General features: G+C 46.4%; 1 protein-coding gene across 2 annotated transcripts in view; it reads left to right on the top strand.

Moving 5' to 3' along the window:
• The window catches only part of LOC138528336 (F-box/LRR-repeat protein 8-like), a 370,015-nt gene extending 352,776 nt beyond the window's left edge, over positions 1-17,239 (top strand). For both annotated transcript variants that reach the window (XM_069639876.1, XM_069639867.1), the window contains one exon: positions 891-17,239. In XM_069639876.1, the coding sequence (XP_069495977.1) occupies positions 891-1,866 (976 nt within the window). In that variant the 3' untranslated portion in view covers positions 1,867-17,239. The remainder of the gene's footprint in view (positions 1-890) is intronic.
• Positions 17,240-18,805: the final 1,566 nt, after the last annotated feature.

Below are 18,805 nucleotides of genomic sequence, written 5' to 3'. Positions count from 1 at the left end.
TACATGGCGCAGCGTTTGTGACTGTGTACCACTCACCAATCTGTTCAGTGCTTCCTTGATCATTTTTGTGCGCTTTGTAGATTGTGTAAAGGAAAATAAATCTGCCCACGGGCAATGGCTAGGAGTAGCAAAGTCGAAATACATGTTGCCTTCTTGTGACCTCATTACACGGCTTCCAAAGCACCTCAGGAACAGTAGTGTGCACGGTCTCCCTCCCTACTTATCCCCAGTACAGAAATGGTCTGTCTTCTGCCTTCCTGAAGCACAGACAGTCCGGTGCAGATTATGTAAAGCATCACAGAACGTAGACCCAGCCTGGTGTGCAGAATCCGTAGAGAAGCTGCACGCTGTTCCTGTTCGGATGGTGAAGATTTAAGCCCAGGGTTGGTTCCAAGATGTGAGGGGTTGCTAGGGTAGGCCTGGTTTTGCTGGCGCCGTGCAGGGTATAGATTAGGGTACATAGAGCTTTCAGAGGAATGTGAATACATGGAGACAGGCTAAAAGGTATTCCTTCAGTACCAAGATTTTGGGGGCACATTGAGGTTGATGTGGGTACACCCCCCCCACCAAAAATGTTGCAGCTGGTTTAACAGCAAAAGCATCTTGATTTCTAATAGTGACGGCCATTTTGAGAATGTTCAAGAGGCCGTTGTCCGCCATATGTAATTGGTGTGTATTTTATCCCACTTTCTTGATTCGTGGCCTGGTCTATTTTCTATGTTCTGCCAATGATGAGCTAGTTTCAAACGTCACTCATTTCCTGCAACTAGGAGAGTTCAGGTCATGGTAGCTTTCAATGGTCACTAGTGCCTTGTAGAGCTCAAGATACATTATGTATAAATGATTTAAGAATTCTGTTCCACTCTAAATATTGTAATTCTTTCTTTCAGCTGCGACTCCGATGATGAAGATGCAATCCTGCAAAGCGTACATCAATTTTTGGGTCATATAAAGCATCTGAAGATTGTGTTTGATCAGGCGAAGGAGACCAACCGCAGAAATGTCATCCAGGTCTTAGACAGCTTGGCCAGAGAGAGCCACAAGTTGGAGGACCTCTGTATCCTGTGCCGGGGAGAGAACCCAATATTCTACTCTGGCCAAGATATCTTAGACAGCATAAAAAATGTGTGCCGACACGACAATGAAATCAACCTCCAGCACATCGACTTCCGGAACATGCCAATTACGCTGGATGATGGACTTGTGAGGTTGATCGCCACTGGTAACCCAAACCTGCGAAGCCTATTCCTCAACAATCGCACACTGGTTTGTAATGTAACGCCCGAAGCCATCAGAGCAGTCCTTAAAGCCTGCCCTAAATTGTCTGTGTTTGGGATGTTCTATGCCAGCCTGTCTGATGACGTGTTCATGGAATTGATAAGTCCGGACAGAGCACCTCTCACTCGTTTAGACCTTTTCTGTGAGCGCCTGGACAAATATACTCCAGTTATTTCTGAAGCGCTTTGGGGCTCCCTGGGCAAAAAGCATTCCACACTTCTTGTAAACCTTGAGTTGGACCACACGATACCAGCCTGGAAAATTCCAAGAATTCTCAAAAAGAATATCCCAGTTTCCACTTTGGAGTTAAACACATTCAGTTTCCTGGTGCACTACGTTCGGTTTGCCGCAAATAGTTATAGTCGAACTTTAAAGAAACTGACTTTGCAGACCACGCCCTCCAGTGATCTGAATTCTGTGTTAATTGAATTGTCGGAGAAGTGTGTGCTCCTGGAAGAGATCCACTGTTACTGTGTTGTGCCTCAGGAGGTGGTGCAAGCTTTCATGAGGAACTGCCCTAGGCTGAAAAGATACACGTTAAAGGATGTGAAAGAGCCCCACCCCTGGAAATGCACACGGCTGCACTAAGCCGGGAGCAGCCGTGCTATTTACCTGCAAGCATAGCTCTCTTCTATGTAGGGTGGACTTCCAATGACCGGAAAATGGGTCCGGGCACCAATGAAAAAGTGGCCCACCGTTGCAAATAGAAATTACTTGCTTTTTTGACAGGCTGTTTGAGTAGTACCCAAGGGGCACATTTTTGGTCAAATGTGTTGCACATTATGCATTCAAAACTGCCAGCTCCATTCTGAAGTGAGTAATCAAAATGGCCCACTTTTAACAAAAACACGGGCCCATTTTAGTCATCAGCATGTTTGGACATCCGATTCGGGCATTGCCCTGTATAGGTCAGTCCGAGCCTGCTTCTATGCATCCAAATCCAATGCTCCTCACGAGTAGGCGGGCACCCGTTGTTTCGCAACAGCACGATATTGTTTTTAGTACTGCATCCAGGGCTTCAGATAAGATATAAAAGTGGGTGCATTTTCTCCCGTTTGTTTAAGGTTGGGCGAAAAGTGATTTGTAGTGATCAAAAAAGTAATGTCTATTTCCAGTTTGTTTTTTTAGGCGATTCTATATTTTAACTTCAAAATATCTTTTTCTAGTCCATACTACTTTGCTCCTATTAATTCTTCAATATTAAAATATGCTGCATGCTTACCTTACAGAGTACCTCTTCAGATCAAGCAGTAACATTATTAGAGCCCCTCTGTAGGTGTGAGGCAGGGGGAAAGCCCCTACAGGTTTATGGTTTCCCCTTTTAGTAGGGAATATTTCTCTTAATGTGGCTTGTACAGTGCCTATCGGTTGGTCTGGCTCCAGCTATGTCCACATTCTGGAAGTCCGAGGTGGGTATGGAAATTGCTATCTTGTATGAGTTATTTTGCCTTCTGTTTGTTACTAACATTCTAAAGTTGTGGATAGCATCTGCTATTGCAAGGAAAGAGCACTGCTGCCAAGGATCTACATTGTCCAGAATCTCTCCCCATAAACAAGTCCCCTTAGCTTCAGGTTTCTCTGCTTGGGAGCTCCATAACATTGAGAAGAAATGGAAGTAGATGTTTTGTAAACTTCTCAAGAATTTGAAGGGTACGTGTTTAAGCGGTTGGTGCTTTTGCATGTTCTTCAGTTCCCAGCAATCGGAGGTCGTCACTGCTGGGCGCCCTTCGCAGAACAGACTACTGCATCCCCCTTCGTTCTGTGCATGATGCATGTGTGCACATAGACGCAATCTGCAGCAGGATATTACATAACTATACGTGTTCCTTATATCAGGAAGAGATTTCCACTGACCCTTCACTTTAGTTTCTCATTACAGATGATGACAATGGACTCACCCAAGCTCTTCAAAGGCAGTATGACGTCAGCCTTCTCTTTTGCCTCGAAAATCAATACAGGGGCTACGTTGTCTAAACAGTGCCTTAAAGCCCACTTGAAGACATTTTGTTTTTCTGTCAAAGTTGATTTCGGGAAAGAAAACGAGCAATGATGTTAACAATCAAGTCTTGCTCATTGCTGATAATGCACCTTAAACTAACCTAACATTTCTATCACCTCATTGAAAAACAAGCATGTCATAACTGCGAGGGCATGACCCCTAAGAATCCAGCTGCACCACAGATGTGGCCCAACCTGAATGAACCATGTACCCACTTGTCTATACTCCCATGCAGGCTTAGAAGTTTGTTGGGATTGCTCCCAATCAAGGCAGGACCACAGCTGATTGGTAAATGGTTGACTTCCTTTTTGTAATGGCGCAGATGAGCTTAAAATAGAGGAAATGAAGAACTGCCCTCGGAATTCCTACTTGTGATAATTGATTCAAAGCTTTCCATCCCTTACGCTTTGGGATTTCCAGGTGATTGAGCCATCCAGAAAATCTTGAACAGCTTCTAATAAGAGCCTTACTTGTGCGTTTTATTTGTGCCTTGGGGAGACCTGGCGAGGCTGGAGGTGTGCAGGGCATATCCCACGGCTGACAGAAACATTAGGATAATTAGACTATCCCCTTCAATGAAAACTCGGTGATCGCTTATCAAACAGAGATGTAAAATGTCTAATTTTTTTCAATATGGTTTAACGTGTATTTGTTGCAATAGAAAAACGTGTCCTTTGTTTTTCTAGTGGAGCTCTTGCTGAACTCCATGAGAACCTGTTAGAACTATCTAGCCACTTCCAGTCTGCAATATACCAAAAGTTCAGGTGCCCGGCCAATGTAACGTTAAATGCTAGGTTTTAGGTGAAGGCACTGGAGCGCTGTCCATCATAGGATTTATCCGGCATAAACCCTTTGTCAGATAGGTCCAGCCCGAGAGCTGGGTCTATCGTGCCATGTGTTGTTGATACCTGAATTAATTTGGCTTTGGATGTTATTAGCATCTGCCTCCACACACTCATCAGTGCAAGCCTGTGGAGACGCAGCCAGGACTGTAATAAATAGTCGAACCGTACCTGCTTGGTGATATATCATCCTCTGTGTATTTGTAGTTTTCTGCTGGGGTGAATAGCTCTTTGCCTTGTTTACTGCAGCCAGTGAAGGGCAATTAGACTAGTCATTTATTGGAAGGAAAGAAAGATTGTGCAACCTCACAACGTTGTACTCTCGGATTTGCTCTTAGAGTACCATAATGAGCCTGGTAGTACCTGGCCCTGTCAGCAGCCATCTCATGAATTGTACCCTATTTCTGTTAAGTCACTTTATGTCCATTCTTAAATGGTCACACCTATTTAGCACACGAAGCGTATGGTCTCACCTCTCGCAATGTTCCTTAAACATTTGATGTGAGCCTGTGTTGTTTATCTTTGTGATGCACAGGAAAGACCATGTTTGCCCAATTATATTAGCAAATTGCCAGTGCTCCATTGCAAGGACATACAGTTCTGATTTCCAAACATAGTGGGCTATAGGTTATATGTGATCCACTCTGCCGTAGCCTTCCTCCACACACCATTCCCCAAAAGGTTTGTATTGCAAATTGTTATACAAGGACAATCAGAGGCGATGATATATGGCAGAAGTGGGGATCTATTTTACAGCTATGCTTCTCTTCACATAATAGAGGAAATGCTAGTTGTTGTGTCAAAGTAATGTAGAAATGTAATTTCGAATAGATTGTGTCCTCCAGCGCATTCCACATCTTTGACATGTAATGTCCACAGCTGTGCACTTCGGAACTTTTTCGGCAGAGGGCGTCCTGCGTCGATGGCGTCGGGTCCATGTCCCTCGAAGGCCTCCGTCGAGGGCGGCGTCACAGGATGTTATAAATAGGATGCACGGTGCCCCTAGCCTCAGTTCCGTTTTTTTCCGCAAACGTGTTAACTTCGTGAGACTCGGCGCACCTCGTGTGTTTTCTTTGTAGAAGATGTCTTTCTCTTCTACCCCTCCGACTCTGCGGTACGTGCCTGTCGCAGTTGAAATCACTTGTCTACGTTCACCATCAGGGTGAAGTAGTTGATTAGGGCTCTACCAGCATCGTGATAGGAGCCATCGCCCTGTGGGAGGGTCTTGAGTGTGTGCAACTCGCTTCCCGCATAGAACAGGAGCAAGGTCTTCTTGCGTGCATCGTCCACCACGTCCGCTGCGTTGAAGAACATTTCTAGATGCTGCAGCATAGTGTTTATTTGGGTCCAGTATCGCTGGGATTCCCTGTATGTCAAATTCCAGGACTGGGTTGCCGTGGAACTACGGGCCGTGATGTTGGTGTTCCACCCTCGGTTGGTGTCCTCGTAGTTGCGTCATGCTCCTCCCTGGGGTGGTGGATATGGACACTATATCCTCTTCTCTTCCATTCACCACAAACTGCCTATCCATGTACATGGTGTTGTATTTGCAGAACGTATAGGGCATTGTGGGTCTTGGAGTCTGCATCGCCCCTTTGTCTCAGATGCTTGGGGATTGGTGGGTATGTGCCTTGCTTGGTCTTTTTTGCATAGAAGGATTGATTGTCATGGCTGACAGTTATATTAGTGGTTTCTAGGTGGCGCTGTGTCATGTGCTTCATGCTTCCTGACATGAAATGGTGGCCTTTGGGAGACCCCACTGGAGCTCGGCTGTGCAAGCACTCTTCTTGTGGAAAGCCACTTCCAGGAACTTCACCTGCGCTGTGGAGAAGCAGAGTTCACTGCTCCTGGTGAACTGTCTGGGGATGTGTGTGCTCCTCGCCGGCTGCCACGTTGGGATCGCCTGGAACTCTCCTTCCCTGCTGTGTTTCAGGTATTGTAAAGTGCGTGTTGGGTCCCAAGACGCAATGGGAGGCAGCGGCCTGCTGGGATTATGCCTCTCTACCTCTCCGCCAATTTGTTACGTGGTCCGCAAGATCTGCAGAACCACTCGGGACAAAAACTCAGACATGGGTCTGGGAGATCACATACTGGCGAGCGGCCTACTGCGCGCCTGCTTTATTTACTTTTACTTGTGACGCAGCATGCAGCTCCAATGGTGATGTGCGCCTGGTATCACTGTCACTAGAGATGGAGAGGGTGCTGTGGAGCAGAAGTTTGGGGCTTCCATGAGCACTAGTTGAGGGAACATGTGAGTTTACAGTGTTTTTCTTTTTTTTTTTTTTAATTTAAATTTGTCTTTATTCAGGTTACAAACAGAAGTCATGGTACAAAAATAGAAAAAAGAAAAACTTTAAGGCTTTGATATACAAGACAAATCAGTGAAGCTCAATAACAGCAGATGTTCATATTGACAAGCCCATTGTCTCTGATTAAGTTCTGCATGAGTACCCGAATTCACCATTCCCCCCGTCCCACCCCGCACCACCCAGTTGGTCATGCAGCATTCAGTTCGATCATTGCAGCGTTTTACAAATGGCAGTCATGGTCTCTCATTTGTCAAAGTGGCAGCTTCATCGATGAGAGTAGGGGGATGCATCATGGCGGGTCGCTTCCTATTTTTATTTTCAGGTTTACACGGGAGGAGTCGATGGTGGACCTCGATAGAGTCCGTTGGGGAGATATTTGGTTTTGTAGTCCATCCATAGGCCCTCTACCTGCGCTGACCTTCCATGGAACAATGCTGTCATATGCTCCATTATGTATATATTGGTGGCGACGTTAGCCCATTCGTTTTTGGTGGGAAGTGAAGTTGATTTCCATTTCGTAACAAGTACGGCTCGAGCTGCTAGCAGTAACTGTAGGGACAGGTCTCTCACTCTAGTCCAGTCGTCATCATTTTTTTCGAGGCCAAATAGAATAAAATAGGGGTCTAACGTTCTGGAGATGCTGTCGATTTCTTTTATCCAGCCCAGGACCTCGTTCCAGAAGACTGTTACATGAGTGCAGCTCCACCACATGTGCCAGTAATCTGCGTTTTCTCCACATCCTCTCCAGCATTCGGGACTGGTAGTTTGGAACATCTTAGATAGTTTGATGGGGTCATATTGCCAGTATCGCTGGGATTAATGGAGTAATTTGATGGCGTGAAGTCTGTATTGGTTTGCAATGGAAGTTTGTGTAGCTGCTTTGCATATGGTTCCCCATAACTCTGCGGTGAACTGTTCACCAAAGTCTCTTCCCCATTTGTTTCTAAATAGTTCAGTGTCCCCACCCCCCCCCTCACTTTCTATCAATTCTTTATACATCGCTGATATTAGGCCTTTTATCTCTGTTCTCGAGTCCAATATCTTCTCGAAGGGTGTGAGGTCCCACATCAGGTACTGTTTCCACCCCAGTCCCGTCAAAACGCCTTTTATTTGAATGTAGTGGAATGTGGGCAGGGGGGCCAATTCCGAGGGCTTCAGTTAATTCTGGAAGCGATATGAAAGAGTCCTTTCTCTGTAGTTGTCCAACTCTCTGTAGCCCAGCTTCGTACCATGTTTGGAACCTTTCAACATTCGGGATGTGGTCGTTGATTCTGGGTGACCATAGATGGCTCAGAGGGGAGGGCCATGTGGTGATGTTGAGCATATTCTTGCCCGGAGTCCAAATGTTCCATATGGTACTGAGTATTGGGTGATCTTTGATCTTCCTGGAGATCCTCCGTGTGGGGGACCAGAGCCATTCTGACACCGTGGCTGGTGCGAAGTAATGATTATCCATGGTGACACATTGTAAGCTCGTGAGGTTGCGTAAGTGGGGGATCAGGACTCTAAGTTGAGAAGCTTCTTAGTATTTTTGCAGGTTGGGGAGGCCAACACCTCCTTTTTCTTTTGGGAGTGTTAGAGTCTTATACGAGACCCTTGCTTTCTTTCCTTACCAGAGAAATTTGAGGATGGCCCTTTTAATGTCAACGAAGAAGCTGGCTGGGATTCTGATCGGTAGCATTTGGAAAGGGTACAGGAATCGGGGAAGGGACACCATTTTGATCGCATTGAGTCGACCCAGCCATGAGATTGTGAGCTTCTCCCATCTCACCAGGTCGGCCCGGAACTGGTGTAATAAGGGAGGGAAGTTCGCCTCATAAAGATCGTCAAGATGTTTAGTGATCAATATCCCTAGGTATCGCAGTTTTGCGTGTTCAATATTGAGGCCCAGCGTGGAAATTATTTTTAGCCTCTTCTTGGCCTTGGAGTGGGAAGAGGGTAGATTTCTGTTTATTCACCTTGAACCCCGAGAGCTTGCCATATTCATCCAGTAGGAAGAGAGCTCGGAGGACCAAGGTCATAGGGTTGGTGACGTGGAGGAGGATATCATCTGCGTAAAGTACCACTTTATATTCTGTCGTCCCCAGGTGAATACCCATCACTTGGGTCAGTCCTTATTACCGTTGCTAGGGGCTCTAGGGAGAGGGCGAAGAGGATCGCGGAGAGGGGGCACCCCTGACGAGTGCCTCTTTCCAGGTTGAACCATCTAGAGTATTCGCCATTCACAAATATTGCCGCTCTAGGGTCTGTGTATACCGCTTGTATTGCCCTTCTGAACCTCGGGCCCATTCCAACCTTACGCAGCACCGCCTTTAGGAATCCCCATTTGACCCTATCGAAAGCTTTCTCTGCGTCTATGGATAGGAGAGTAGGGTCGTTGCCCATGGTTTGGGATGCATAAATCAAATGTAGGGTCTTGCGCATTGTGTCGGCCCCCTGTCTCCCCAGTATGAACCGACCTGGTCAGAGTGTATAAGTTGGGGCATTAGTGTTTCGAGCCTTGCAGCCAGTACCCTTGCATAGATCTTTGCATCTAAATTGAGTAGTGAAATGGGACGGTAAGAGCAGCATTTTGTCTGGTCCCTCCCATCTTTGGGGATTACTGTAATGAGAGCCCTGCCAAAGGAGTCGTGGGGGGTTTACCAGTTTGAATGATTTTGTTGAAAAGTTCCGTTAAGAAGGGGGTGAGGAGAGAACTAAAGGTTTTGTAGAATCCGGCTGTGTAGCCGTCTTCTCCCGGTGACTTGCCTAAAGTGAGCCTCTTTATAGCAGCCTGAACTTCCAGATCAGTTTTGGGGGATTCCAGCAGTTCGACATCTAGGGAGGGGATGTGGGGCATGTGTATTGAAAACAGGTAAGATTCTATTTCTGGTTGGTCGGGGTCTGACTCGGAGGAATATAAAGCTTCATAAAAGTTGGCAAAGCTTTCTGGGATAGTGGGGCAAGGGCGTGAATTAGAGGAAGCGTCGTCGGATATATGTAGTACCCTTCGTTCGGCTCTTTGTTCTCAGAACCTGGCGGCAAGAAGCGCATCTGCCTTGTCTCCCTTCTCATAGAATTTTTGCTTCAAAAATCTCAGCTTGCGTGCAATCTGTCCGTGTTCTAAGAGTTTCAGTTTGTTTCTTTTTCCCCTTGCTTCGTTCAGTTTTGCTCGGTCGGATTCTGATTCTCCCCGGTTGTTGGACTCCAGCTGAGTGATTTCGGTTCGTAACCTGTGTTCAATAATGTTTCTCTCTCTTTTTTTCGACGCACCTTCCCTTATCAGGATCCCTCTCCAGGTGGCTTTGGCGGCTTCCCATTCAGTTTGCTTAGATACTTCGCCATTGTCGTAAGTGTCGAAAAACTGCGTGATTTCAGACTCCATCTTAGCCTTAAAGGCCACGTCTTTCCAGAGGGTCTCATTGCATCGCCATTTTCCACTCTTGACAGGTAAGTTTATCCATTTGATGTCTGTGCGGACCATGTCGTGGTCAGACCAAGAGATCGGGGTAATCTCTGAATGTGACACCATCTCTGCGAGCTCGTTAGTTACGTATAGGTAGTCTATTCTGGTGCATGTATTATGGGGGGCGGAGTAGAAAGTGAAGCCTTTTTCGTCTGGGTGATGGTCTCTCCACACATCCCTCATGTTGTACATTTACATCATGGCAGCAAGCCCGGTTTGGTCGGTTCTGTCGTTGAGTTTTACATTGGGGTTGCCGGGCTTACGGTCTCTGACAGGATCGGCCCATTGATTGAAATCGCCACCTAGAATGACATGGCCGGGCGCCTCGAGTAGAATCTTCGGGACAGCCTTAGTGAGGAATCTGGATTGACCTGTATTTGGGGAGTAGAGGGTCGCAATGGTTACATCTATTTTCCCAATGTGGCCACTCACAAGAAGTGCTCTGCCCTCTACATCGGACCATGACTTGGTGAGTTCAAATTCGGTGCTCTTTCTGATGAGAATTCCGACTCCCCCCTTTCGTAATGGACCGGAGCCCCAAAATTCTGTTCCGACCTGTTTCGGTAAGATTCGCCGTTCCTCGCCTTTCATGTACTTGGTTTCTTGCAGGAGAAGAATATCAAGATGGGCCCTGCGGAATTCTCTGGCCACTAGTGATCTTTTCGTCGGAGAATTAAGGCCTTTAACATTGAGTGTCCCTACTCTCAGGGGGGTGGCATGCCCCGCATCAGTGTTTGCTGCCATTGATTACGTTCAAAGGAAGATGACTGCTATTGACTGCTCGTTGATGCATGTCTGCTCTAGATCCCACGCTGCATTGGTATGTATACGAGACGGTGAGTACTGCACTGACCATTACAAAGTTCTTTAACCATTCCTTGTATTTCCCCTTTCCTTTACCCATTTCCGGTTGGTGGCGTTCGATCGTACCCGGGCAAGGACACTGAGTCGGTATCGAACTACCCATAGGGGCCGTTACATCACGTCCCTTGTCCAAATATGACATCATTGTTTGAGTTGTGCCCTTTCATAGTCCCCCCTAATTGTAGTCATTCGGGTCGCGGGGTTGTATTAATGTCAACACTTATTACATGTGCAATATAGTTCACTGCTTTGGTTTGATCTTGTGTTCTTCAGTTTTCCCCTTCTGGGGAAAGGTTGCCTCTTTGGAATTTCCGCGATCCCTTCACCCTCTTCCTCCGAGCGCCCTGAGTATGCCATTCTCGATCTTCTCTTTGTTTCTCGTCTCGATTAGGATTGCCGTCAGGACGGCCAAGAAGGTCGCAGATGCATGCTTTTATCTCCTTTTCGGATCTTAGTCTATGTCTGGTTCCTTCGTATTCAAACGTTAGCGAGAAAGGGTAGCCCCACCTGTATCTGACATTTTTCTCCTTAAGTTTCTTAGTGAGGGGGCCACACATCCTTCTGAGAGCCAACGTCAGCGAAGATAAGTCCTGATAGATCGCAATCTGGGATCCTCCTAGTGTGATCATGTCACTTTTCCTGGCTTTTTCGAGGATTCGGGCCTTGTCCCGAAAGCGATGGACTCGGGCCAGGACTGATCGTGGTCCGCCCGAAGGGCCTCCCGCTCTGTGTTTTGTTCCGTGATTGGTTCGTCCACCTCATCATCAGCTGTGAGAAGCTTAATAATATTGTGTAGAGTTTCTTTGAGGTCCGCTTCTGTTTCTCCTTCTCTTTCTGGAATACCAAAAATGCGGATATTGTTACGTCTCTCTCTATTTTCTAGATCATCAAGCTTAAGCTTAAAGTCCTCTTCTCGGCGTTCTAACTCCGTCATCCTATGATCGAGCTGTGTTTCGAGATTATCAATGGAGGCTTGATTGTTCTCCACTCCTTCGAGTCTATCCTCCATGCTGTCAAGTCGCTGTGTAATCCTGTCTATTTTGCCTCCTATGTTAGTGCCCAAGTTCTTTATTTCACCCAGAAGGGCAGCGATGTCTCCTTTTGTCGCCGCCGCTAGGTCATTCGCCGTGGTGATGCTGTTCGCCATTGGGGGCTCGGAAGGTGCAGGTGAAGCAGGGGTGTAGGCGAAGTGCGACAGTCTGTGTTTAGCGGTCATAGGCGTTTCTGATGGCTGGATGGAACGGGCAGTGCGTGGGGTGAACAGGATGGTAATGGCTTCTGCTACTGGTACGTCGTAGGGAGCCCCGGCGTCGTAGGATTCTTTCGCAGAATGGTGTCCAAGGCTTCCTTCTTCCAGTGGAGGTACGATGGTGAGGGCGTAATGAAGTAATGCGCCCCCTTAAGAGGTCGCCGGAAGGTCGGAGACCGTTGTTGCTGGATTACACGTGTCGTCGTGGGTTCACACCGTGGTCTACTCCCTCGTCCGTGTCACATTGTGGGCCTCTGGGGGCGGGGGCGGCCTGGGTGTGGGTGTCTGCTGCACTGTCCATGGTCCACACTGTGGCCTACTCCCCTGTTCGTGTCTGGGTGCGGGCCCGAGGGTCCGGGCGCAAGTGCACGCTGCTCCACTTGAGGTGCCGGGATAGGGCAGAGGACACCGCAGGTCCCTGTTGGCAGTCCCTGTGAGGGCGAGAGAGTCCAATAGAGGAGCCCGGCAGAAAGCGTCCACCCGGACCTCTACACACTTCACAACACGCGGGTGTCTAGGCCTCGATTAGTCTCGGGTTCAGCCCATTCATCATTGAGGAGTGGGGTCCGTGGCGGTTGGCGACGGTACCTGTGTGTCTTGGAGTTCAGAGGGAGGTGGTCTCCGAGCCGCGTAAGTGGCTCCGCGGCGGCTTCCCTCCGGGGAGTCGTGTCGGGGGGATGGTGTTACAGAGGCCGGTAGATCTTCTGCGCGGCAACCTTTGGGGATGCTGACTCCGGGCACCGAGGGTGTGGGCCCTTCCCTTCCCTTCTCTTCGTATGGGCCAGAAGCTGGACCCTGTCGGCGTAGTGCGACTCCGCGGGGCCTACACGCGGGGCCTCGGGTCTCGTTGACACGCTGCCTGCGCGTGTGGTGGCGTCGTCTCGAGGGCGCTTCTTCCTCTGGCTGTTTCAGGGGGTGCGGAGGTCCGTTTCTCCTCGGGATTTTTCCCAGGCTGAGGGGGGGTGTTCCGCCAACACTATCTCGTTGAATTTTCATGGGGGGGTACCAGGAAGAGGGGGCTCATCTCATCTTCCGGGGTGATGCTGACGGAGCTCACGCAGAGAGTGTGTTCATCTCTGCGCCCCCTGGTGGCCAGCCTTTTCTTTTTTTTTTTAATAAGGAGTGCGCTGCTTCCCCCTTGGTTATTTTTAATGCGAGGAGTCAAAAAAAGGTGGTGTCCTCCCTTTAATTAATGAAGTCTGTGTGAATACGGCTCTACCGTGAACTGGCTGCTGTGGTCAGTAGCAGAACCGGGATTCAAACCAAGGACTTTGGTTTCCAGAGTATACACTTCCCGAGTTGCCCACATTACAGCGTGGCCAAAACAAGAGTGAAATGTTCCATATTGGGAGTTCACTGTGCAGGAAATTTTTGGGAGTAGCATGTGTTCTGTTGTCAAAATAAGCCATTTACCGCAGAAGCCTTTTACTGAAAATTGGTCATTACGACCCCGGCGGTAGCCGTGCCGTAAAAAATGGCATAGCTGCCGCTTGATTTTTTTTTTCCGCCACCTGGCAATGGGGAATCACCGGGGCATTACAGCCCTGGCGGTCCCTGGAGCCAGGCGACGGAAAAAGTCACTCCCCATTCCCATTTGAGTCCAATAGGACTCAATGGGATTGAGAAGGACGGATGCACCGGCACTGTGGGCAACAGTGCCGGTGCATCCATCAAAGTCTGTGGGAGGGTGCCATTCCGCCTGCCAGGTCAGACCTGGCGGGTGGGACGGCACCTGCCCGCAGAACTCAGAGTGTGCCAGTCCAGTAACAACAGTGGCGGTAGCTAACCGGCACCATTGTTTCCGCGACCGGCACATTCATAATGAGGTCCACTGTTTTATTTTAATGATTTTTCTCTAACAAGGCCCCTGCACATTTCATTGGACTAGCCACAAACATTTGTTCGGGAGAAAATGTCGAGTTTGCTATGCCCCAGCCACCTTTCCTGCTCACCAAGTGCCATTTCAGTTCTGGCAACACCACCCTTTGATGTTTTTTTTTCTTCTTTTCTTAAATGCAGACTTGCGCCACAATTGCTAAAACTGCAGGCTGTCCCAATTAAGCTATGTAAAAGTACGTAAGGTAGCAGCCATCTAACCCTACATTCCACAAGACATTGGGCCTCATTACAAGTCTGGTGGTAACTCTGCCGGTGCTATCGGTGGGCTGCCGCTGGACTTGTAAGATTTACCAGCGCCTGGCTTGCCAGTAACACTGGGGTATTACAACTACGGCGTTCCGGAAAAGTCAGGCGCCAGTAAATTGTAATTCCCCATTCCCATAGGACTCAATGGGAATGGGGGACATGTAAGCACTGGTACCGTTGTTAACGGTACCAGTGCTTCCATGACAGTCTGCCTTCCATGGCTGCTGTGTCTGGCTAGGTCTGCCCTGTAGGGCACACCAGCTCCGGCAGGCAGATTTGTAGTTTGCCGGTCCGGAATCAACGTGCCGGTAAGCTTACCGGCACCGTTGTTTCCAGGCCGGTAAACTTGTAATGAGGCCCATTGGTTTAAAAATACTTTTCCCTTCAATCTGTCTCTGGATTTGGGTTGCTTAGTAGGATTAAGGAAATAAGAATTTTGAGATGTTAAATACCCTATTCATCATTGTGTTAAATAAATCCTTAATTCATAATTACCTAACGTGCCCAAGTGTCGCCGAGTACATTTTCCAGTCAAAACTTGGATTGCGTCTCAGTCAGTTCCTACTCCTTTGAGGCTCTTCTGTATAACTTGGTGTGTTATTTGCGGTTCCTGCATTTTAAGGAAGTAGCAAAAATGCAATCAGCTTTTTTTTTAAAGATTTGTCTTACTTCATATAAGATTGTATTTGATTAACGCACAGGCTCTTGGGCTAAAAGGTACGCACCTTTTACACTTTGCCAGCTACACTTCAAGAAAATCTCCTCTCTCAGGTTATTTTCTGGGCATTGATGCCCCATTTTCTGAAAGGAAATTGCTAACTAGGCCTGTGCACTTTTTGTTTTCGTTTAGGAAGAGCCCAATGAATGAACTTTGCATATTTCACGTTAAGATCGGTTCACTTCCTGTGATGTAACTTCCCATGCATGTCTTATTGAGCCCCCACACTTACTTCTTTCTTAGGACCTGTGCGCTGGGCTTCACGCAGCACTCCCTGTTCATTTGTCTCCTCTATGATGAATTCAAAATCTGAATGAAAGACCCTGGGTGAGGGATGATTATTTTTTCTTTCTTTTCTCAAATGATCTTTTGAAGGTGTTCCCTTTTAAATTGAAAGAGCTTTTAAAATTGATATTTAAATGGCTACTACTTGCGATGCTGTGTAGTTATTGAAGAACATGATTAAAAATGATTTCTTATATCTTGATGATGAACTCAAGTATCTAAATACTTGCTGCTTTCGTTTTCCTACATTGTAGCACGGTATAAACGTGCTGCTATTATCTAGCTTGTGGTGTCCTTGTTGCAAATCTCTGATGCATGATTGGCTGCCGTGTCTCTGCTGGGACTTGGACATGAGTCTCAAGGTTGCGCACAGATGTTTAGAATTCCGGTAACAAAAAACGATTTGTGTAGCACCACTGTTGCTTTAAACCAAACCTTTCTAAGTTAATCCTATTCATAACAATTAGGCAATTGAACGCACTCAGTCTGTAAGATAATTTCCTTGAAGGAAGTTATTTTTTACGAGGGCAGCCAATATACTTTTGTACTATGGGCCACGAGTACTTAATTTCGTTTTGGGTATTGCCCTCAAGTACAAAATGCTGACTTGAAAGAGGGACCAGATCTTGGAGTTATGGACAGCGATCGAGTAAAATCGACTGCTGCTGTTCAAGGCAGCTCCAACAATCCACCCTTTCTGATCAAGTGGACTGAAATCTCAGTATGGAAGGACGTTGCTTCACATATTACACTCCGGTAAAGATTACCCTGGCTGAAATGGTCCACACATTTCCCTGAAAGTAATTGAGGGATTGCAGGACCAGTCGTTCACCAAAGTAATTTGTCATTGCTATAATAATATAATAATGTTACATCTCTGCTCACTAAAGACTGCAGGTGAGGCCTATTGAAAAGAGGAGGGCATATAAAACATGGCTGCCAGCAGTATCTGTACAAAACTTTGTAAATTATGTTCTTAATACAGGCTAGTTTGTTGACTTGTACCATGAAAATGACATCACTAAAGCTCTGTAATCAGTTATTACATACAGTTGAATTGTGACATTACAGTGCATGATGCTTGAGCCAGCACAGAACCGAATTCCAGCTGTCGCTGCCACACTGAACTAAAGCCATGACAAGCTTTTCAAATTTCTTGTAAAATAGCTTTCTGTGACACGTTACAGCCGTTAAATGATCAGGAACTGTTTATGGTAGTATGTTTATTTTGAGCAGAGCTGCTGGAGTTGAACACACGAAAGAATCTATCTGCTTGCTATTACTTATTTTGAAGCACAAAAGATGTTTGATGCATTTCATGAACCTATTTTTTGTCAACACATTAGAAGCTGAAAATATATATATATTTTAATACTGTAAAGAGATTCACCATTGATTATCTGATCAGCAACTGGAACGTTGCTTACATTAGATTAAGTAAGTACCCAGGTAGGAATGAAAAGGGATGGCAGAGTGTGGCCTTTTATTATAGGGAATGAAATACCTCTTAGTGAACGTAAAAAGCGCATTGTAAGCCACCACAGAGTTCTGTGACCTTGTAAATGAACACTGCTCTGCATTGTTCTTCTTTTTGGTCACCAAACTCCTCAGTGACTTGAAATCTCCTCATAACGTATGGTGGGGGAGAGGGGGTTACATTATCCTATGTATAATGTTTCTTGTTGCTCACCTCTCAGCATTGCAAGCAGCATTTGCAGCACCGTCGGAAGTTGGTCCTGTTCTTTATGCCTGTGACCTTATAAAATGGCATTTGCCTGCACCACACTCATCCCATCACCGACTTATGACAAAGAAACAACTGCCTCGATGAAATTCCTTTCTTCCATAAGCATGCACACTCATCCCATCACCGATTTATGACAAAGAAACAACTGCCTCGATGAAATTCCTTTCTTCCATAAGCATGCAATAATACTGTTTTTGTGAATTTTCTTGCTTTCACGGGGCAATCAATGTGATTTTATAATGGCTGTAGTGCAATATTGTTGGGGAGGGAGCTATGCGACATTGGTAACCAACAATCATTGTCGAGACTTGTGCCTTTTATGTTCGATGTAATTAAATATGTATTTGCTACATCTGGACTGAGTAGCCGTGCAGTTACTTTACTTGCGCTTACTGTGTGCTATTAGAAAAACACAAGCGTTACACACAATTATTGTCTGCACTTGGTAAGACATTTATACCTTAACCGTCACACATTTTGGTTTGTCACCATTTTATTAATAGCTTATTTATATCTATTTATTTAGGAGTTTTGTATCATGCAGCATGCAGGAAAACAACCACTTCAGAGTGCCATTAGGGAAAATGTGTACAGTAATGGCAGAAGCGTAAAGGAGAGCAAAGCAAAGGGATAAGGAGTTCAACAGTCGAGTGAGCTCAAGGGACAGCCATAGCGAAGGTGCAAGATTGCATAGGTAGTTGGATGGCATGAAAACAGATCTGATGGTTTTAGCATGGATTAAATTGGTATTGCTTTCAGAATCAAAGCTTTGATTGGCTGGACAGCAATCATACTTGCTCTAAAACAGCAGGGTACATCATTTAACAAACGGTGGTAAAGCTACTGCCGGTGGTAAGTAGGAGCTGTGTTGGTCCCACAGCAGTCCCTGTTGCAGACAGGTATACCATCCAAAACGTGCTTACCAGCTAGCAGCTGCTGCAGTGCAAATCGTGTGTCGTAGCGGGCGTGCAATCACAGTGAAATGGTTTTCCTGCAGAGGATCTTTATTTTTCTTGTGGCATTTTACTAATGACATTACGTTTGTACTAATGGTGAAAGTGCCGGTGTTGCGGGAAAAAAAACGTTGGTGGTATTTAGCATCTGCAGTAATCCTAAACACCAACAATGTACTGCAGTACAGAATTAAGGCTTCTTATCTTATACTTCTAAGGACAGCAGAACAGTATGCACAGCAGAACAGTATTTTGCCTCTGGTGGTATTTGCTAAAAGAGGCTAATGGTGGTCGTAGTGTTTTAATGTACCTAACCTCTTGTAATTATTATTTGATTAGCTAGAGCACCGATAAAAGGAACTGGTACCTCTACAGGTGATCTAATAGGAAATTGCTGTGATAAAAAGCCTTTTCTTTACAGCAGTCAATGCTAGTATAGGGTTAATGTCTGTACCATTACAACTTCATCCGTCCTATTCTTCTCAAATGACTTTCACCAATCTCCTCCTCGGTGAGGACATCTGCATAGTATATAGCCAAATTTTTGTCTGAGATATATTATAGATACACTGCGATAGCGGTGTGTGTGTGCTTTGTGCCTCATCTCTTGGAATTAGGCATGTTCTTTTCCAAGCTTCTGTTTGTTAAATTTACCTGGAAGCCCTGATTGATTGATAGTTTATTTGCATAGCACCTATACACAAAAGTGTTTCAAAGCGCTTCAAGGCAAGGGAGGGGGCAAGGGAAAATACAATGACATTCTTACAAGGCCTTGAGACATTAAGAATGGGAAAATTACTATCGTATTAGGCCTGGCGACATTTCAGATAGTGCAAGAGCTATGACCAAGATGGGGGGATGGGGGGGGGATCGGAGATGAGACAGACAAGCAACTGTCCTACTAGGCCTTACAACATTTCTGGTAGAGCTGGAGAGTTGACAAGAGGTGCAGGGTGTGGGGAGGAGGGAGG

The sequence above is a fragment of the Ambystoma mexicanum genome, chromosome 1q (assembly GCF_040938575.1).
Source record: "Ambystoma mexicanum isolate Mex_15411 chromosome 1q, UKY_AmexF1_1, whole genome shotgun sequence".
NCBI lineage: Eukaryota > Metazoa > Chordata > Amphibia > Caudata > Ambystomatidae > Ambystoma > Ambystoma mexicanum.
This window is presented reverse-complemented; position numbering and strand designations above follow the sequence as displayed.